We start from the raw sequence: 22,731 nt of genomic DNA, 5'->3' as shown, positions 1-22,731 counted from the left end.
TTGAGAGCCCAGAAACAAACCCATATATTCATAGTCAATTAATACCTGACAACAAAGCCAAGAATACTCAATAAATAAAAGGCAGTCTCTTCAATAAAGGCTGCGGGGGAAATTGGATATTCACATGCCAAAGAATGAAAGTAGACCCCTTTCTTACATCACTCACGATTAACTCAAAATGGATTAACAAATTAAATATTAACACCTGAAACCATAAAGCTCCGAGAAGAAAACACTGGCAAAAAGCTCTGGCAATGATTTTTTACATATGACATATAAAGTTCAAGTAACAAAAGCAAAAATAAATTAAGGGGGTCTCCATCAAACTAAAAAGCTTTTGCACAGAAAAATAAACGAGATTAAAACAATGAAAAGGCAACTTATGGAGGAAGAATAAATTTTCAAACCACATATGGAACTCATGCAACTCAATAACAAAAAAAAATCCCCCAATAATCAAATTTAAAAATGGTCCAAGAACCTGAAGACATTTTCCCAAAGATGTTCAAATGGTCAACAGATACACGAAAAAGGTGCTCGATATCACTAATCATCAGGGAAATGCAAATCAAAACCACAATGAGATATTACCTCACCCCTATTATAATGACTATAATAAAAAAGGCAAGAGATAACAAGGGATGGTAAGGATGCAGAAGAAAGGAATCTTCATTCACAACTGGTGGAAGTGTAAATTGGTACACCCAATCTGACAAACAGTAAGGTTCTTTTTTGTTGTTTATTTTTTAGAGAGAGAGAGAGAGAGAGTGCAAGCAGGGGAGGAACAGAGAGGGAAACGCAGAAGTCAAAGCAGGCTCCAGGCTCTGAGCTGTCAGCACAGAGCCTGTAGCGGGACTCCAACCCATGAACTGTGAGATCATGACCTGAGCTGAAATCGGAAGCTTAACCAACTGAGCCACCCAGGAGTCCCAAGGAGATTCTTTAAAAAATTAAAAATAGAAATACTACACAATCCAGCAATTCCACTTCTGGGTATGCATCAAAAAAAAAAAAAAATTAAATCACTATCTTGAAGAGGTATCAGCACTCTCATGTGCATTACATTTACAATAGCCAAGAAGTGGAAATGATCTATGCATCCATCATTGGATGGAGGGATAAAGAAAATGTGGTATTTCATATTGGAATATTATATATCATATGGAATATTATTCAGCCATAAAAAATAAGGGAATCCTGCCATTTTTAACACATATAAACTTTGAGGGCATTATGCTAACTGAAGTAGGTCAAATAAAGATAAATACTGTATGATCTCACTCACATGTAGAATTCAAAAACACCTGGAACTCAGATACAGAGAACAGATTGGTGGCTTGCCAGTGGCAGGGGTGGGGCTGGGGGATGGGCAAAGGTGGTGAAAGGGTACAAATTTCCACTTAAAAGATAAATAAGTTCTAGGGATGTAATGTATAGCATTGTGACTAGTTAATAATACTGTATCATATACCTCAAAGTTGTTAAGGGAGTAGATCTTAAAAGTTTTCATCACACACAAAAAGGTAACTATTGTGAGGTGACAGATGTGTTAGCTTATTATGGTAATCATTTAGCAATATATACATATATGGAATCACTATTTTGTACACCTTAACCTACTCAGTGTTATATGTCAATTATAACCCAAGGCTGGAAAAAATTTAAAAGTAAAAAATGAATCAACAATAGCCAAAGTATGGAAAGAGCCCAAATGTCCATCGATGGATGAATGGATAAAGAAAATGTGGTATATATATACAATGGAGTACTACTCAACAATCAAAAAGAATGAAATCTTGCCATTTGCAACTACATGGGTGGAACTGGTGGGTATTATGCTAAGTGAAATTAGTCAGTCAGAGAAAGACAAAAAATCATATGATTTCACTCATATGAGGACTTTAAGACACAAAACAGATGAACATAAGGGAATGGAAACAAAAATAATATAAAAACAGGGACAGGGACAAAACAGAAGAGACTCATAAATATGGAGAACAAACTAAGGGTTGCTGGAGGGGTTCTGGGAGGGGGGATGGGCTAAATGGCTAAGAGGCATTAAGGAATCTACTCCTGAAATCCTTGTTTCACTCTATGCTAACTAATTTGGATGTAGATTTTAAAAAATAAAAAATAAAATTAAAAAAAAAAAGTAAAAAATGAAATCTGTTCCCCAACTGTTAATTCCCATTTTTAGTGTTGCTTCCTTGTATTGGCTTAAGGTTTATTCTCTTGTTTTACAGCTTCTTGAGTTGCAGGCTCAATTCCCCCCCCCCCCCCCCAAAGTTTATCAATTTCTCATGTACCAGATGCAATAAAGGTGCTGGGGATAAAGTGCTGAACAACAACAAAATAAGGTTCTGGTCAAAATAACCTTGTATACACTGAAGAGTATTAATTTTGTACAGAGTATAGCTTCAGGCACATTCTACAAGTTCAATCATGTTTGCATTTTAATGCAATTCATTCCTGAACGGTCTATTTTCATTTTTTATTTTCTATTTGATTTAGGATTTAAATACATGAGTATAAATTTCCAAAGAGGTGACAGTCTCTCCAAAGATCTTTACAATGGAGATCTGGTACCATGTTACCCAAATGATCAAATTTAGTTTTACTAACAAAGTAATGACCTGTCCTTACATGTTTTCTGACATGTTGCAATACGACATACAGACATAACCTACCAAGTATTTTCCCCTCAAAACATTTAATCTGAACCTAATGCAGCCTCTAGACCCAATTTCCTTTGTACAGAAAATACAAAAGCCAGAACAAAGCTAAATGACATATAGAAACAGAAAATCTAAACACATGGCAATTTTCCTGGACTTCTCATGAAGTCAACATTCTAAAAAATTTTTTTAAAAATTAAGGAGAAAGTTTCTAGACCAGTGACTCTCTGTAGCACATACCAAAATCCCCTGCAGAACTAGTAAAGATACAGAGGCTCAGTGGGCCTGGACCTCTGTATTTTTACTAGGAGTCACAGATGATTCTGGTACTCCAGAAAATTTGAGTTACTATCCTAGACTAAAAAAGACTAAAGAGAGCTTAAAACCAAATATAATACATAATCTGGAATGCATGCTATTCAGAAGATGAACTCCTAAAAAAGGCATTTTAGAGGCCAATGAAGATAGGTAATATGGAATTATGGATAAATTCCTTAAGGGTAATTATGGTACTATGGCTATATATGAGATTGTCTTTATGTTTGGGAGATACATACTGATGTAATAAGGGGTAAAGTACATGATATCTAAAACATATTCTCAATGGCACAACATAAAATATACAGAAAAACAAATGTCAAATTGTTAACAACTCTGAATCTAGAAGGGGTATATGGGTGTTTATTCTTTCAACTTTTTCATACGTGTGGCAATTTTCATGATAAAGAGTTGGATAACATAAATGGATAGCTTTTAGTTTGCTATTCTTTCACTAATATTTAATTTATCTTAACTTCTGGACAGAGAATATAAATTATACATTTTCTGCCTGTTGCCTCTTATAGACAAGTCACTTCAAAAACTCTCCCTGAGTCTTCAACAGCTGTTTTCTCAATATCTCCTCACGCACGAAATCCATAGGGTTTCTTTCCAAAATTAACTTTCTGATGTAACTTAAGGGATGAGCTCTTAATGAAAATCCTCACGTGTTCTTTACCTCCCATGAAATTTTATACGGAAGTTACTTAAAACTTAATAGTGAATGGATGAGGTTTTTCTAAATGATTCACAATAATACACTTTTCCTGTCCTCAGTAACAGTAATGCTAATGGAACAATGTAAAAGCTATCCTTTATGAGCACAAGCATGTGCCAAATACTTTTTCAAGGATTTTCTGTGTACTGTAACACATTTATTCCTATAATTGCACTAGTACTCACTACCATTGCCATTTATAAATGATGCAAAAAGAGGCGAGGCACCTAGTCTAATGTCACATAGGTAGTGAAATAGCAATAAAGCACATGCCTCAGGTAGATGTAGCTTATATTTGTTCCAAGGATAGTTTTTCTCCAGTTGGAGTTTGAAGGCTTTTCTAAATGCATGAAATTAACATACGTAGTAAAATATCTTTCATGATTAGCAAACAATGAACACGACGGCCACCCTGTATTTCTTACATTTAAAGACTCCCTCATCAGAATGTCTTCTCTACTCTAAAGTGTTTGCTGTGACTGTCAATCCTTCCACATTACTTATACTCAAGGAGTTCCTCACCAGTAGGAATACTGTGCTGTTGAGCAAATCTCAGTCCATGATGGAAGGTCTTCCCACATTCTTTTATATCCATAGGGTTTCTTGCCACTGTGAACTCTCTGATGATGAGTAAGCTGTTCATAACCAGGGAAGGTTTTTTCCCCGCATTCCTTATATTCATAGGACTTCTGACGATTATGAATTTTCTGATGTCGGGTCAGCTGACCAGTCACAGTGAAGGCTTTCCCACATTCTTTACACTCATAGGGTTTCAGACCTGTATGAATTCTCTGATGGGCAATAAACACTGACCTAAGTCTAAAGGCCTTCCCACATTCCTTACATTCATAAGGTTTTTCACCAGTATGAATCCTCTCATGTTGAATAAGGTTTGAGCTACAACTAAAGCTCTTTCCACATTCTTTACATTCATAGGGTTTCATACCTGTATGAATTCTCTGATGGGCAGTAAAGACTGAACTAAGTCTAAAAGTTTTCCCACATTCCTTACATTCATAAGGTTTCTCACCAGTATGAGTTCTCTGATGTACAGTAAGTTCATAATTATTGCTAAAGGCCTTTTCACAGTCCTTACATTCATAGGGCTTCTCACCAGTATGAATTTTAACATGTTGAATAAGGTTTGAGCTACGACTGAAGGCCTTCCCACATTCCTTACACTGATATGGTTTCTCACCAGTATGAATTCTCTGATGTACTCTAAGTTCACTACTGCAAATAAAGCATTTCCCACATTCCTTACATTCATAGGGGTTCTCACCAGTATGAATTCTGGAATGTCCAAGAAACTGATAATGATGTCGAAAGGCCTTCCCACATTCCTTACATTCAAAGGGTTTCTCACCAGTGTGAATTCTCTGATGTACTCTAAGGTCTGTACCACGACTAAAGCTCTTTGCACATTCCTTACATTCATAGGGTTTCACACCTGTATGAATTCGCTGATGTTCAATAACTTGGCACTGATGTCTAAAGGCTGCCCCACATTCCTTACATTCAAACGGTTTCTCACCAGTGTGCGTTTTCTGATGTCGAGAAAGTTGTAGGTGAAGTCTAAAAGCCTTTCCACACTCCTTGCATCCGTAGGGTTTCTCGCCAGTATGAATACTCTGATGTTGAACAAGATTTGAACCACGATTGAAGGCCTTGCCACATTCCTTACATTTAAATGGTTTCTCACCAGTGTGAATGTTCCGATGTCGAGTAAGCTGTGTCAGAAGAGTAAAGGCCTTCCCACATTCTTTACATTCAAAGGGTTTCTCCCCAGTATGCATTCTATGATGTTCAATAAGTCGGTAATGATACCTAAAGGCCTTCCCGCACTCCTTACACTCAAAGGGTTTCTCACTAGAATGAATTTTCTGATGCTGAATAAGGTTTGAACCACGATTAAAGCCCTTCCCACACTCTTTACATTCATAGGGTTTCACGCCAGCATGAATACTCTGATGTTGAACAAGGTTTGAGACACGATTAAAGGACTTTCCACATTCTTTACATTCAAATGGTTTCTCACCTGTATGAATGTTCTCATGGCGATGAAGCTGGGTGAGAAGACTAAAGGCTTTTCCACATTTTCCACATTCAAAGGGCTTCTCACCGGTATGAAATTTCTCATGTCGAGTAAGTTGTATATGGAGTCTAAAGGCCTTCCCACATTCCTTACATTCAAAAGGTTTCTTTCCAGTATGAACACTCCGATGTTGAATGAGGTTTGAACCACGACGAAACAATTTCCCACATTCCTTACATTCATAAGGTTTCACACCTGTGTGAATTCGCTGATGCTCAATAAGTTGGTACTGATATTGGAAGGCTGTCCCGCATTCTTTACATTCAAATGGTTTTTCACCAGTGTGCGTTTTCTGATGTCGAGAAAGTTGTAGGTGAAGTCTAAAAGCCTTTCCACACTCCTTACATCTGTAGGGCTTCTCACCAGTATGAATACTCTGATGTTGGACAAGATTCGAGCCACGACTGAAGGCCTTGCCACATTCCTTACATGTAAATGGTTTCTCACCAGTATGAATGTTCTGATGTCTAGCAAGCTCTACTGGAAGACAAAAGGCCTTCCCACATTCTTTACATTCAAAGGGTTTCTCACTAGAATGAATTTTCTGGTGCTGAATAAGGTTTGAACCACGATTAAAGCCTTTCCCACACTCTTTACATTCATAGGGTTTTGCACCCGTATGAATACTCTGATGTTGAACAAGGTTTGAGCTACGATTAAAGGACTTACCGCATTCCTTACACTCAAATGGTTTCTCACCTGTATGAATGTTCTCATGGCGATTGAGCTGGGTGGGAAAACTAAAAGCTTTCCCACATTGCTTACATTTAAAGGGTTTTTCACCACTATGAAATTTCTGATGGCGAGTAAGCTGGATAAGAAGTCTAAAGGCCTTCCCACATTCCTTACATTTGTAGGGTTTCTCTCCCGTATGAATACTCTGATGCTGAATAAGATTTGAACCACGACTAAAGTACTTCCCACACTCCTTACATTCATATGGCTTATCTGTATTGTGAATAAGAGAAATATGATGAGTATAAGTATGCATTTTTTCATAGCTTATTATCTTTTGACTGATATACCCCTCTTGATGTCTCTGTCGTCCCCTAAATCTATTTCTGCATTTTGAGTCATTTCTACAATTGGAGGCCTTGAGGCCAGGAGTTTTACTTATTTGCGTTATACTCTGTTTGGGCAAATTTATTTCGTAAATATAATTTTCTGGAGATAACTTCTTAGCTCCATAATTTGACTCCAAATCTGAAAGAAAAGGAGAGAGCAAACACATTTTATTTGTCTGTACATACACATGTACAAAATCCATTAAAGAATACATAACCCTAGGGGCGTCTGGGTGGCTCAGTCGGGTAAGCATCCAACTTTGGCTCAGGTCATGATCTCACGGTTCGTGGGTTCAAGCCCTGCGTCAGGCTCTGCTGACAGCTCAGAGCCTGGAGCCTGCTTCGGATTCTGTGTCTCCCTCTCTCTTTGCCCCTCCCCAACCTGCTCTCTGTCTCTCTCTCAAAAAATGAATAACAGTTAAAAAATTTTTTAAAAAAGAATACATAACTCTAAAAATATATAGAGCAAGAAAAATAAAAAAGATATATATTGAAAGTACATATAATATACTTTCAGAGAATTTGAAAAATGATAAGAAAAGCTCCAAAAATGAAGAAAGTTTATGTAAATAAGATGGTGATACTCATAATAGGGAAGAGATTAACTGTGAAATTTAGGTATTAAGTCAAAATCCTTTGGTAGGTTTGTTACAAAAGCTGATGTTCAAGCAACTCAGATGCATAGAATCGGAATTTTTAGGAATAAGTCCTAAAATGCTGTATTTTTAACATCCCTATCAGATAATTCTGATGCAAATCAAAGTTTAAGGGTCTGTACTTAAACTGTTTTTTTTTTTAATGTTTATTTATTTTGGGGGGGATAGGGGAAGAGAGAGAGGGAGACACAGAATCCCAAGCAGGCTCCAGGCTCTGAGCTGTCAGCACAAGCCTGACACAGGGGTCAAACCCACGAACCACAAATCATGGCCTGAGCCAAAGTCGGACACTTAACTGACTGAGCCACCCAGGCGCCCCTTCTTTTGAGTCTTAAAAAATGAAAATGGTGTCTCCTATAAGCACCTCAGGCCACAGGACTCTCGTATGATGAAAACAGTCTAAGTGAAGCATGAAGTTATTGAAAAAAGGTTCTATCATGTTCTAAGCGCTGAAAGAAGGCAGTGTGGTAGAGACAGGATCCAAAGGGTGGCAGTGGCTTCATAGGTGGTCTCATTATCTGTGGCAAGCGTTTTGGATTTTATTGTAAGAGTAAAGGCAAACCATTCAAAACAGTTTAAGTACAGGGGCGCCTGGGTGGCTCAGTTGATTGAGCGTCCAACTTCAGCTTAGGTCATGATCTCATGGCTTGTGAGTTCAAGCCCCACATTGGGCTATCTATTGTCAGCACAGAAGCTGCTTCTAATCCTCTGTCCTCTCTCTGCCCCTCTCTCTTCCCCTCTCGAACTTGCATGCTCTCTCTCAAAAATAAATATTTAAAAAAAAAGAAAAGAAAAGAAAGAAAACCAGTGGGGCTTAACTTCACAAGTTTTTACAATCAGTGGGTAAACTGTACTTAACTCTAGGTACTTTAAAAATCAGCAGGCTTAGTTCTGGGAAAGCCAGAGGTTGACGGGAAATTTGAGTCCCCATCCTTAAAGAGCCAGCATTAACAAACAACCTGCTAAGCTACAACACAGAAGCGGCAGTTTGAAAAGTGCCTGCGGTATACATGAAAAACATTTATTTACCAATCTCAGAATGTGTGCTGGAGGTGCAGGGATCTTTAAGAAACTTCTCCAACAACAAAAGAGCTGGCAGGAACCATTCCCTGTGCCACCAACACTTGCCTAGACAGTTGGGAGCTTCAGGGAACCAGTGCAAACACACAACACCGACCTTGCTAGCACTGCATGCCCCGCCTCCACATTCTCCTGTGGATCTGCCCCATCAAACCCGCCCCACTCCAAAGTGACTCCTGCTCTGGGGAGGGGGGAAGATAACCACCCCCCCCCCCCCCACACACACATGGGTATGCCTGCGGTTCTGGCAACTGAACCTCATAGCTAGCAATAGTGTGACCACAGCCCCGGCAGATGGACTGAGGGCAGGCATCTGGTCTGACTGCCGGCCCTGCCCCCCAGGGAAAGCCTCTCAGGGGACAAGGCATAGAGGGTGCCTTGCAGGTTGGTTCAACTACAGCCCCAGCAGACAGGCTGAGAGCAGGCATCTAGTCTAACTGCTGACACCACCACACTATAAGCCGCTGGAGGCCCCAGACTACCCCTTAACAACACCGAGATCAAATCTTGTCCAAAACAGGCAAAGTGGGGCACTGAGGCCAATGGACTGACAGAGGAGGCTCTGCCACAACAGTGAGGCAGAGGCTGAAAAGCATATGGATCTAGTGAACAGGGGACCCTGCACTGCAGGGCACCATGGGACTTCTCTTCTTCCTAAGGCCACTACTTTTAAGATCAGGAGCTGTAACTGACTCTCCTAATATACAGAAGCAAACACACAGAGTTATATAAAATGAGAAGACAGAGGAATATGTCCCAAATGAAAGAACAGGACAAAACCACAGCAAAAAAGCTAAATGAAATGGAGATAAGCAATGTGCCTGATAAAGAATTCAAAGCAATGGTCATAAAAATATTCACCTGACTTGAGAAAAAAGTGCATGATCTCAGTGAGGCCTTCAAAAACAAACAGTAAATATAAAAAAGAACCACTCAGAGATGAAGAACTCAATGACGGAGATAAAACAAAACAAAACAAAACAAAACAACACTGAGGGACTCAAGAGCATATTAGAAGAAGCTGAAGAACAGATCAGCGACCTGGAAGACAGTGTAGTGAAAAGCATCAAGCTGAACAGCAAAAAATAAAAAGAATAAAAAATGAGAATAGATAAAGAAAACTCAGCAACATCATCAAGAATAATAACATTCACATTATAGGGATTCCAGAAGGAGAAGAGAGAGAAAAGGGGGCAGAACATTTATTTGAAGAAATAATAGCTGAAAACTTTCCTAATCTGAGGAAGGAAACAGACATCCAGATCCAGAAGGCATAGAGAACTCCCAATAAAATTAACCCCAGGAAGTCCACATCAAGACACACAGTAATCAAAATAGCAAAAAAGTAGTAACAGAGGGAGAATTTTAAAAGAGAAAAATAAATGTTATATAGAAGAGACACCCTTTAAGGCTGTTTTGTTGATTTTTAGCAGAAACTTTACAGGCCAGAAGGGAGGGGTATGATATATTCAAAGTACTGAAAGGAAAAAAACCTGCAACCAAGAATACTCTACCCAGCAAAGCTATCATTCAGAATAGAAGAGATAGAGTCTCCCATACAAACAAGTTAAAGGAGCTCATTACCATTTAAACCAGCCTTACAAGAAACATTAAAGGGCATTCTTTGAATGGAAAGAAAAGACCATAATTAGGAATAAGAAAGTTATTGGGGCATCTGGGTGGTTTAATTGGTTGAGCATCCGATTTCAATTTCAGGTCATGATCTCATGGTTCATGAGTTTAAGCCCCACATCAGGCTCTGTGCTGATAGCTCAGAGCCGGGAGCCTGCTTCAGATTCTGTGTCTCCCTCTCTCTCTGCCCTCCCCTGCTCAAACTCTCTCTCTCAAAAATTAATAAACATTTAAAAAAATTTTTTTAATGGAATAAGAAAGTTAAGAAAGGAAAAAATTTCACAGGTAAATGCAAACATATAATAAAAGTAGTAGATTAATCACTTATAAAACCAGTATGAAGGTTAAAGCACAAAAGCAGAAAAATCAATTATATCTATAAAAATCAGCCAAGGGATTCACTAAATAAAAAGATGTAAAGTATGACATCATATACATAAAACAGAATGGGGGGAGTAAAACTTTAGTTCTTTTAGAATGGACTCAAACTTTAGCAACCATCAACTTAATATAGACTACTATACACATAAGATGTTATCTAAAAAATTTTTTTTTAATATTTATTCATTTTTGAGAGACAGAGAGACAGAGCATGAGCAGGGGAGGGACAGAGAGGGAGGGAATACAGAATCCGAAGCAGGCTCCAGGCTCTGAACTGTCAGCACAGAGCCCAATATGGGGCTCAAACCCACAAACTGTGAGATCATTACCTGAGCCAAAGTTGGCTGTTTAATCAACTGAGCCACCCAGGCAACCCAAGATGTTATATATGACGCTGATGGTAACCACAAAACAAAAACGTATAATAAATAGAAGATAAAGAGAAAAAAATCCAAATATAACATTAAAGAAAGCCATCAAACCACAAAGGAAGACAGCAAGAGAAGAAAGGAAGAGAGAACTATAAACACAACCATAAAACAAGTAACAAACTGGCAATAACTACATACCTATCAATAATTACTTCAAATGTGAATGGACTAAATGCTCCAAACAAAAGACCTACAATAACTGAATGGATAAAAAAGCAAGACCCATCTACATGCTGCCTAGAAGAAACTCATATCAGACATAAAGACACATAAAGATTGAAAGTGAATGTATAGAAAATCATCTACCATGCAAATAGAAGCAAAAAGAAAGCTGTGGTAGCAATACTTATATTGGACAAAATAGACTTTAACGTAAAGACTGTAACAAGAGACAAAGAATGACACCACATAATGATAAAGAGGACAATCCAACAATACTATATAGTAATTGTAAATATTTATCCACCCAACATGGAAACACCTAAATACATAAAGCCACTGTTTACAGACATAAAGGAAGAAACTGACAATAATGCAATAATAGTAGGTGGGGCGCCTGGGTGGCTAAGTTGGTTGAGCATCCAACTCTTGATTTCGGCTCAGGTCATGATCCCAGGATTGTGGGATTGAGCCCCACAGGAGGCTCTGCGCTGAGTGTGGAGCCTACTTAAAATTCTCTCTCTCCCCCTCTGTCCCTCTCCCCCACTCATGCTCTCTCTCTCTAAAAAATAATTTTAAAAAATTAGGGATTTTAACACCTCACTTATATCAATGGATAGATCATCCAGGCAGAAATTCAACAAGGAAACCGTGGCTTTGAATGACACATATATTCAGAACATTCCATCCCAGAACAGCAGAACACACATTCTTTTCAAGTGCCCATGCAACATTCTCCAGAACAGATCGCATGTTAGGCCACAAAACTTAAAACTACAAAGTAAGGGGCACATGGGTGGCTCAGTCAGTTATGCATCTGACTTCAGCTCAGGTTATGATCTCATGGTTCTTGAGTTCCAGTCCCACGTGGGGCTCTGTGCTGACTCAAGACTGCTTTATTTTATAACCCGATATATGGTCAGTATAACCCAATATATGGACAGCTGGGAGCCAGAAGCCTGCTTCGGATTCTGTGTCTGCCTCTCTCTCTGCCCCTCAATTACTCACACTCTCTCTCTCTCTCAAAAATAAACATTAAAAACAGAACAAAACAAAACAACTATGAAGTGAGTGCCACTGACCACATTTCAAAGAAAATAGCTCCAACATGGGGCGCCTGGGTGGCTCAGTCGGTTGAGCATCTGACTTCAGCTCAGGTCATGATCTCAGTTCATGGGTTTGAGCCCCATGTTGGGCTCTCTGTTGACAGCTCTGAGCCTGGAGCCTGCTTCAGATTGTGTCTCCCTCTCTCTCTGCCCCTCCTCTGCTCTCTCTCTCTCTCTCTCTCTCTCAAAAATAAACATTTAAAAAAACACACACAAAACAAACTTGAGACTACAAATACACATTCCTTTGTCAATCACACAGAACATTTATAAAAACTGACCATATATTGGGTTATAAAATAAAGCAGTCTCGACATATTTTAAATGAGTGAAATAATTTACTACAGTCTCTGGCCATACTAAAATCCTGCTGAAGCTCAACTCAGAGATTATTCATTCCTTTGGAAATGGAAAGGCATACTTGGTTGACGAAAACCACAGCAATCTCTAAAGAGACTGGATGTGATGTGATTCTTCATGATGTTATTGGAATCCACTGTGGAGCCTTCGGAAGCAAGTCATGAGAAAAATCTTTAAAGCACATGAATTCAGAATGCCACGCTTTAAGTAAACTAGCCTGTACTTAGACTCCAAAGAAGAGTGAGAGAGAAAAACCAAAGTAAAAAAAATTAAAATAAATTTTAAGGCACAAAACCTCTTTAGATAAAAAGGGACTGAAGAAACCTAACCATAAAAAAAAATAATAATAAAAATATCAGGGTTTATATTGACTATTTATATTGACTATTTTCCATTAAAAAAAAGCAGGGCTTTTTTTGAGGGGAAAAAAAGGGGGGTGGGTGGGGGAAATGTACAAGACAAGCCTAGAAACAGGCTGTCTTATTAGACAGGAAGGAGTCTCTCAAAGGCCACCAGGGTCATGTTAAAAGGGCTCCAAGAGCCAACTCGAAGAGGTTCGCACTGGCCAATTGATGGGACAATTTGACAGTCAGCAAACATAGTAACAACAGAGGGAAGTACATCAAATATTATAATTCCATGTATTCCTAATCATCATAAAAAAGGAGTCACCTTTGAAAGGACGCTAGGTGGGGCGCCTGGGTGGCGCAGTCGGTTAAGCGTCCGACTTCAGCCAGGTCACGATCTCGCGGTCCGTGAGTTCGAGCCCCGCGTCAGGCTCTGGGCTGATGGCTCGGAGCCTGGAGCCTGTTTCCGATTCTGTGTCTCCCTCTCTCTCTGCCCCTCCCCCGTTCATGCTCTGTCTCTCTCTGTCCCAAAAATAAATAAAAAAACGTTGAAAGGACGCTAGGAAACCAACTCATTATTTAGAAAATTAGTGAGCAAAGGAAAAGAATACCTTTAATTTTTTTTAAATGTGAGATTGCTATTATATATTTTTTTAATTTTGTTAAACACTTATTTATCTTTGAGAGAGAGACAGAGGGAGAGGGGGATGGGGCAGAGAGAGAGTGAGACACCGAATCCAAAGCAGGCTTTAGGCTCTGAGCTGTCAACACAGAGCCCAACATGGGGCTCGAACCCACAAACTATGAGATCATGACCTGAGCCGAAGTCGGCTGGTCAACCGACTGAGCCACCCAGGCACCCCAATATCTTCAATTTTCTATTTGATCTGTATAACTGAGTAACCAAGTAGTAAATAACGTGATATTTCTTTTTACAGATGCATCCTAGCTAATAAAGAATAAATGACAGAATTATAATATCACCAATTTACAACCTCTAGTGAATTAAGGGACATAGTAACTGACTATCCATGACTGCTAACATCATTAAAACAAGAAACCCGGATACCACATGCCGATGGACTGAAGAATATTACCATTATCTAGGAAAACAGTCTTGCCAAAAAAAAAAAAATTCCCTCAAAAGTTTGATTAAGCTTCTAGACTCAACTATCATTTTACAGGAAATAGGAGACAGTGGAACATGTTCCTCCATATCACCAAGACGCAATCAGCAAAATCCAGATGGTGTGAAACTACAGGACAAATGATCTGACTTAATCAAGAAAAAACTGTTAACAACAAAATCAAGAAGAACCTTTAATTTGAAAGAGACTTAAGACTTTTTAAAACAAAAGGCCAAACAAAATCAGACTGGAGATGCTCACTCAGACAATAAACCTCTAGAGAAAAACTCTCCTTCAGGGAAGGAAAGGTTTGTGCGTGCAAACAGACACAAAACAGGCTTCCGGGACAGCTGGCAAAATCCTAACTCACAACCTGGTGTTTCATATATGTACATCTTAAAACAACTAATCATGCAATCCTTTGTTTTATGTGGTCTTCTGTATTCTTGTCATCCTTTGTTTAAAGAGTAAGAAATGAGGAAAACTTTCAATACAGATCAGAACACGGCTGTAAGTAACCCTGGGGAAAACATTCTATACTCCTCACAATAACAATCAGGACCTCGTATGATCTGGTCCTGGCCTAACTCTCAGACCGCCCTTCCTACCATCCTTCCCATATTCTGTTCTAACCTTCTTACAGCTCCCAGTCACACAGAAATCACTTCCATCTCAGGGCCTCTGTGTCTCCCGCTTAGTCTGAGCAGACAGAATGCTCTGTCCCATCTTTGTGGCCCGAAACCTTCCTTCACAGTTCTATGCAAGCATGCCTACTTCAGGACATGCGCTCTGAGCACCCAAGCCCTGTTATTCTTTTTTTTTTTTTAAGTTTATTTTTAATTATTTTTAATGTTTTTTATTTATTTTTGAGAGAGTGCCAGCTGGGGAAGGGCAGAGAGAGGGAATAGAGGATCTGAAGTGGGCTCTGAGCTGACAGAAGCGAGCCCGATGTGGGGCTTAAACTCAGGAACCTCAAGATCATGACCTGAGCTGAAGTCGGATGCTCAACTGACTGAGCCACCCAGGTACCCCGATTTATTTATTTTTGAGAGACAGAGAGAGCAAGCAGGGTAGGGGCAGAGAGAGAGGGAGAGGGAGCAGCCCAAGCAGGCTCCCACTGTCAGTTTAGAGCCCGATGCTGGGCTCAAACTCACAAACCATGAGATCATGACCTACGCTGAAATCAAGAGTCAGACACTTAACCAACTGAGCCACCCAGCACCCCCCCCCCCCCGCAACTGAGCCCTGTCATTCCTACCCCATTACTCCTATATACTTGTCTGCACAGCATGATTCCTGACATTACAGATTTGCTCATGGGCTTGTTTAACCCACGTCTTGCCAACTGCAGGTAAAGTCCACAAGAGCAGGGACTCTTATCAGTCATGTTCATTTCACTGTACAGACAATGCTGAGCAGTGCTTTGCTGGGAGTGGACACTCAATAAATATTTGCTGAATATATGAATGCATTTTTTAGACACTGGAAACACATGTAGAAATTCAAATGCAAAAGTAGAGCTGGAAAACAGCTGGATGCAAAATACATGTTAAAAGATCATATTGGGAAAGAAATCAGGCACTCCGCTGAAAGGGGAGGAAATAAGAGAACAAAAATGAGAGGTGACTGGCAACAGATGAAGTTCCTTGGAGAGCCCACGCTGTGAGCTTTACTTCCTTCCCGGGTCTCGGGCATCTTTATCTAACAGGTCTTGGGTCTCTGAAGGAATTTTCCAAACCACATCTCAGGGGTGTGAGTCATCTCTGACCCTCTCCTGACCCTCTCTGCCGGCTTCTCCCCTACTCACCTGGGTACCATCCACTTGTTTCTTTCCTCACAACCACCCAAGGCTCTTTCTCTTGCTCCAGTAAGGTAATCACATCTGGCTTAGAAATGGACCTTCCTGCTTAAAAAAAAAAAAAAATGATACATGGTATAGAAAAAGAATTTTTTAAATCTACAAAACCTCACAAAACAAAACTTTGGTTAAGACCTGGTTAAATTTGTAATAATTTAAAAGTCAAAATGATACTAAGAAAAGACTTCAGAGAAGGGTTGAGAAGATTGTATGAGAGCAGCTAGGTTAGACAAAGGACTCACGTTATTTATTTATTTATTTATTTATTTATTATTTATTTATTTATTTTTAGGACTTATGTCATTTAAACTCACATAGGGTCTGTCCTTTGAGAAGAAGTACAATTCAGTAGCTGAGAACATGAACCTTCAAGCCAGACTGCCTGGTGAAAACCCTGTCCTGATACCCAGTAGCAACAGGACCCCAGGCAAGCCATCTAAACTGTGTCCATCAGTTTTCCCATCTCTAAAATGGGGATGATAATAATACCTACTTTATAGGGTTGGTATTAAAATTATTTAGTATATGTAAAACACTTCCAACATTGCCTAGCATATAGTACTACAAAGTTAATAGTATTTTTATTGTTGTTCTTTATTTTGCCTCCTTAACATTCTAGTTCGTTCTTAATATGTTCATTTCGTGAAAAATACAAACTTTACAGCCTGAAACTACAAAGCAGGTAAAGGAATGTCTGTTAAAGGAAATGGAATGTGTCCACTTTGGTTTTAAATGAATTTGGTTGACCCAATCAATACCACATAAATCATAGAGGCTCTTTTGATAGAAAAACTCAAAACACTGTTCTTCTTCCAAGTGGGTCAGAAAAAACCCAGAACATCTACAGTAATTCTGAGATCAAACACAATATGAAACCTGTCTTAGAGAATGATCATACAATACATGTCCAAGATTCCTAATTCTGTCCCTTGGTCATTAAGAAAGGGGCAGTGACAGAGAGGGCAAGCGTAAGGGAGAAAGTTCAGAGGGGTGGGCAAGACACAGGCATTTCATGCACGTGCCCATTTTCAACCCAACAAATCCCAAACTATTTCCTTTGGGAACAAGAAGCAACTTGGCTTTTTTTTTTTTTTTTAATGTTTATTTATTTATTTTTGAGAGAGAGTGCGCAAGGTGGAGAGGGGCAGAAAGAGAGGGAGACAGAGAATCCGAAGCGTGAAGCCTGATGTGGGGCTCAAACTCAAGAACCGTGAGATCATGACCTGAGCTGAAGTTGGACACTTAACCACCCAGGCAGGCCTGAACGCATCTATTTTTTTTTTAATTTTTTTTTAAGGTTTATTCATTTTTCAGAGACAGAGAGAGACAGGGCAGGAGGTGGGAGGGGCAGAGACAGAGAGGGAGACACAGAATCCGAAGCAGGCTCTAGGCTCTGAGCTGTCAGCATAGAGCCTGATGCGGGGCTCAAACTCACAGACCGTGAGATCATGACTTGAGCCGGAGTCGGACACTTAACCGACTGAGCCACCCAGGCACCCCAGAACACATCTATTTCTTAAAACACAGTCCTGAAATTCATGGTGAAGAAAGCTGATATTCCAGAGAACAGACACTAACAATTTATTAATAATTACAATTGCTCAATACTAATTTTATTGCAAAACGAATTAATCTCTCCAATTAATTAACATCGGGGGAAATAGTCTTACCCAGTGAGAGCAGGTGGCTATAGTTCTCCAACATCACGTCCCTGTACAAAGCCCTCTGAGCAGGGTCCAGACACGCCCACTCTTCCTGGGAGAAGCTGATGGCCACGTCCCTGAATGACACAGATCCCTGAAACTACACACACACATGCATCATGGTGAAACCGAAGGAAATTATTTCAAGGGGAACACAGAGGGGGGGCGAAGAACCACACTGCAGGAAAGGAGTGACTGGGAACTGCGCAGGGTGCCTGCAAGTTCTTGCGGTGTCCCGCTGCTGCAGAGCAAACTTCTTGTGTGCCGCGGGATAACCTACTTACCCCGGCACGTCTGGAATGGATAAAGAAAATGTAAAGTCATATTTCAAGGAGAGGAGATACCAACTTACATAGGCCATGTTTTTAGAATGACAAAATTGGTCCATTTTCCTCACGCTTCCACTCCTAGAGAGAATAAGAGAAGGGCTTAAGCCAAGCTGTGCCTTGGTGCTAAGTGACTTAAATTAATACAAAAATCTTTTTGGGGAGCCCGAGTGGCTCAGTCAGTTAAGCGTCTTACTTTTGGGTTCGGCTCAGGTCATGATCTCACGGTTCGTGACTCTGAGCCCCATATTGGGCTCTGTGCTGACAATGGGGAGCCTGCTTGGGATTCTCTCTCTGCCCCTCCCTGCCTCTCTCTCTCTCTCTCTCTCAAAATAAATAAACTTAATTAAAAAAATAGGGGTGCCTGGGTGGCTCAGTCGGCTGAGTGTCCGACTTTGGCTCAGGTCGTAATCTCGCGGTTTGTGGGTTGGAGCCCCACGTCGGGCTCTGTGCTGACAGCTCAGAGCCTGGAGCCTGCTTCGGATTCTGTGTCTCCCTCTGTCTCTGCCCCTCCCCAACTCACTCTCTCTCTATCACTCTCTCAAAAATAAACATTAAAAAAATAAAAACAATACAATTTGTTCTTCCATTTCTATGTTCCAATTACTTCCTAAAATCCCTCTTCTGTCCCTCTCTGCTTCACACACTCTCCTTTTCCCTCTCTCCCGTCCGCCATACAAATTGGCATCAAATGTGAGGAGTCCGGACAAAATCAAGCTCTCCCCTCAAGCCACAAGGAACACGTTGTCCTCCAAAATATCTCAACAAGAGGGATCCTCTGTTCTCTGGATATGTGACTAGGCCTAGGACGACTGGGCTACTCATCCCACTCTGTGCAGATTCTCCTCCCTTGGTCCCACCTTTCAGGACTAAGAAGGGGTCACATTATCCAAATCAGAACATCTCTGTGAACTCAGGACTGGGAGAAGTGGGGCAAGGCAAGAAAACTGGAAAGGATGTAGATGGAACTGCTCGGCAGTGTTCGGTTTTCTAAGTCCAACAAAGCCAACTGGTTAAATACAGCAGGGCATCCACGTAATGGAATACTAAGTAGGAAAAATCAGGTTACAAAATAGGATGCAGAATATGACTATGTCTGTAAAATATATGTGTGTATAGGGGTGCCTGCGTGGCTCATTTGGTTGAGTGACCGACTCGATTTTGGCTCAGGGCACGATCTCACAGTTCGTGAGATCAAGCCCTGCGTCAGGCTCCATGCTGACAGCAAAGAGCTGTTTTGGAATTCTCTCTCTCTCCCTCTGCCCCTCCCCCCACTCATGCTCGCTCGCTCACTCTCTCTCTCAAAATAAATAAACATTTAGGGGTGCCTGGGTGGCTCAGTCAGTTAAGCATCTGACTCTTGGTTTCGGCTCAGGTCATGATATCACGGTTTCGTGGGTTCGAGCCCTGCATCGGGCTCTGCACTGACAGCATGGCACCTGCCTCAGATTCTCTCTCTCCCTCTCTCTAACCCGCCCCTACTCGTCCTGTCTCTGTCTCTCTCAAAATAAATCAATAAACTTTAGGGGAAAAAAAAAGTATATCTAATTTCAAACATAGTATCCTGTCATTAGTAAAAAGAACTCACAAGTTTTACTTTCATATTCAGGATATGAATCTGAACTAAGACAATTAACCTCTGAGTGCCTCTGTCTCCTCATTAGTAAAACAGGAATAGAGTAAGGAGCACAGAGGGTCGTCAGGAAGAATACTAAGAAAATTCAATGAAAATGCACAATGACACACATGAACTGCTTGATATGTGCCATCATTATTATTGAGGATAAAGATTACATTTGTTAAAGGAACTCTACTGTTTCCCTTTTTCTCGTGTAAATCATATAATAAAATGTGGCGTAAGGCCTGCTCTTTCTTAGAATGCTACCCTGAAACATTCAGAGCCTAGCCTGGAGAATGTAATTCTTTTTTCTTTTTTAATTTTTTTTTAATGTTTATTTATTTTTGAGGCAGAGCACAAGCAGAGGAGGGGCAGAGAGAGAGGGAGACACAGAATCCGAAGCAGGCTCCAGGCTCTGAGCTGTCAGCACAGAGCCCAATGCAGGGCTCAAACTCACAAACTGCGAGATCATGACCCGAGCCGAAGTCGGATGCTTAACTGACTGAGCCACCCAGGTGCCCCCATATATCACATATTCCTAATGTCCCTGTTGTATAGAAGGTGAGAGGAATGAGGTAAAATGACCACGCATAAACGAGAGCTAAAACGTATCAAGCACTTGCTGTATGCCTGGCACTGCTCCAAGGGGCTTTATACACATTAACTCACTTAAAACAGCTTTTTTTTTTTTTTAACATTTATTCATTTTTAATGAGATAGAGAGAACAGAGCGTGAACAGGGGAGGGGCAGAAAGAGAGGGAGACAGAATCCAAAGCAGGCTCTGAGCTGTCAGCACAGAGCCGGACACGGGGCTCGAACTCACTGACCAGGAGATCATGACCTGAGCCAAAGTCGGACACTCAACTGACTGAGCCACCCAGGCGCCCCACACATTAACTCATTTAACATTCATTACAAACCTGAGACAGCCAGGAAGCAAACCAATATTCCAACCCAGGCACTCTGGATCCACAGCCCTTAGTTTCAACCACACTATACTGCTTCCCAAGGTCCACACAAAAAGAAGCCCCAAACACAACTCAAGCTGCCAAACTTCCACAAGATGTGGCCAGCAATGCAAATTTCAACTGATGGAACTTGCTAGAAAAATCCTGGCTCTTACTGATACCACCTCCTGTTGCTATCACTTCTCCCATTTCTGAAAGCCTCACATACTGAATGAAATAAGCTAATGATCTCTGTTCTGCCCTTGCTTTGAAAAGCAGGCCCTTAAGAGCAAAAGATATAAGGTGTGTGGTTCCACTTAAACACTAATCTCTTTCTTACCAAATCGGAGTCCCGAAAATAAAGCTTTAACATCAGTCGCTGGAGGCTTATTTCCGTGTCATCTTAGAAAAACAGAGTGCCCGGGGCGCCTGAGTGGCTCAGTCGGTTGAGCGTCCGACTTCAGCTCAGGTCATGATCTCACAGTCCGTGAGTTCGAGCCCCACGTCGGGCTCTGTGCTGACAGCTCGGAGCCTGGAGCCTGCTTCCGATTCTGTGTCTCCCTCTCTCTCTGACCCTCCCCCATTCATGCTCTGTCTCTCTCTGTCTCAAAAAAATAAATAAACGTTAAAAAAAAAATTTTTTTTTAAAAAGAAAAACAGAGTGCCCAAGCAGATGTGAAAAATTTACCCAATGGCTAAGTGAGTAGTAAGTGAAGAAGTGAGGGCAATGGGGGACCAAATGGCGGGGTATCAATTTGCACGTCTCCCCTACATTTCCTGAAAGTTTACTGGAACCTATATAGTCTAAAACCAAAAAAAAAACCAAAAACCTTTTTTTTTCTTAAGCAAAATAAATCACGAACTCACCCTTGACTTTAGATGTACAGCAATAATACTCTCATCCTCCTGGGGGTCCTTCTTTGGGATAATGGTAACGACTCTGGGGAAGGAGAAGGAGATGGAAAGCATGAGACCCCAGGCTTTTCTTGGGAGTGCAGACTAAATCTGAAAGCACACTCCAGGGCCACACCTCCCTTATTTCGCACCAAAAGGGGCGGAAGTAAAAGGAGGAATCAGTCTCCCTGGTCCCTGGGGACAGAACTTGGAGAATGCGGTGGGTCTCAGCAAGTAGCTGCCCTCGTGGGGGCCCCAGAGAGGCACTTCCAGCTCTAATATTCCCATCCCAGGTCCAGGTCTGGGCTCTCCTGAGGAAACTTCCATTCTAGGCTCAGTATCTGACCTCCCTACAGGGGCCACTGCTCTGCTGCAGCCACGTGGCTGGGAGAGAAGACGAAGGAAGCAGCGGGCCAATGGTCCCACTGACACACACACGTCCACAGCAAAGCACTACTCAGTGTCCACACGCCCCCTCTCCCCTCACCGCAGCACAAGGCGCGCCCCCAAGCACAGACTCCCACATTCCTCGTCCGCCACTCGCGCTCGCACAATCCCCCTCCTCGCTGCACGCTCGCACACGGGCCGCCGAGGCTCCTTCGCGTGCCTGTCAGCGCCCCGTCCTGAGGTCCTCTCTCTGCCCACCCACACTGGCAGTCCCTCCGGCTGGGGTCCTGATGAGCACAGGCAGCCACTGGTTTCTTCCTCCACCTTAGGGCCTCACCCTACCGGGAAAACGACCCCCGCATGCCAGAAGTGGCCGCTAACTCGGCGTAGTGGCCGCTGGGAAATGCAGTCCCAAAGAGGAAATGACTCAGAAGCCTAGGGTTGGGCGGATCGATTGATCCCGGCAGGCAACCTGGGCCCGCCCCTAAGGGTGCCCAGTGATTTGTGGGAATTCCAGTCTCCCTGAGTGCGCAGCCGCAGGCTGCTGCTGACTGAGGATTCGCCTGGAAGGAGTATTGCTGCGTCTTAGACCGTCGGTGTAACTTACTTTTCTCTTAGTGGAGAAGAATGCAAATGAACACAACTATTAAAGAAGGTGGAATATTACATATGGAAAACCCAAAAGACTCCACCAAAAAACTCAGAATAAATGGATTTAGTAAAGTTGCAGGATACAAAATCTACATACAAAACTTGATTATGTTTCTGTACGCGAACCACAAACTGAAAAACAAATTAAGAAAAAAAATCACATTCACAATAGCATTAAAAACAATACAAACTTAGGA

At 41.3% G+C, this 22,731-nt stretch overlaps 1 protein-coding gene across 1 annotated transcript; it reads right to left on the bottom strand.

Moving 5' to 3' along the window:
- Nucleotides 1-2,411: 2,411 nt before the first annotated feature.
- LOC102953027 (zinc finger protein 780A) lies at nucleotides 2,412-22,287 on the bottom strand. Its single transcript, XM_042969427.1, is given in 6 exon segments — nucleotides 2,412-4,303; nucleotides 4,305-7,009; nucleotides 15,957-16,052; nucleotides 17,678-17,810; nucleotides 21,470-21,542; nucleotides 22,226-22,287. Coding segments are annotated over 6 exon segments (3,123 nt in total). The 5' UTR covers nucleotides 22,246-22,287; the 3' UTR covers nucleotides 2,412-4,207.
- Between the last annotated feature and the right edge of the window lie 444 nt (nucleotides 22,288-22,731).

This window comes from Panthera tigris, chromosome E2, assembly GCF_018350195.1.
Source record: "Panthera tigris isolate Pti1 chromosome E2, P.tigris_Pti1_mat1.1, whole genome shotgun sequence".
Classification (NCBI taxonomy): Eukaryota; Metazoa; Chordata; class Mammalia; order Carnivora; family Felidae; genus Panthera; species Panthera tigris.
Note: the sequence above shows the minus strand (reverse complement) of the source record. Positions and strands in the feature narration are given on the sequence as shown.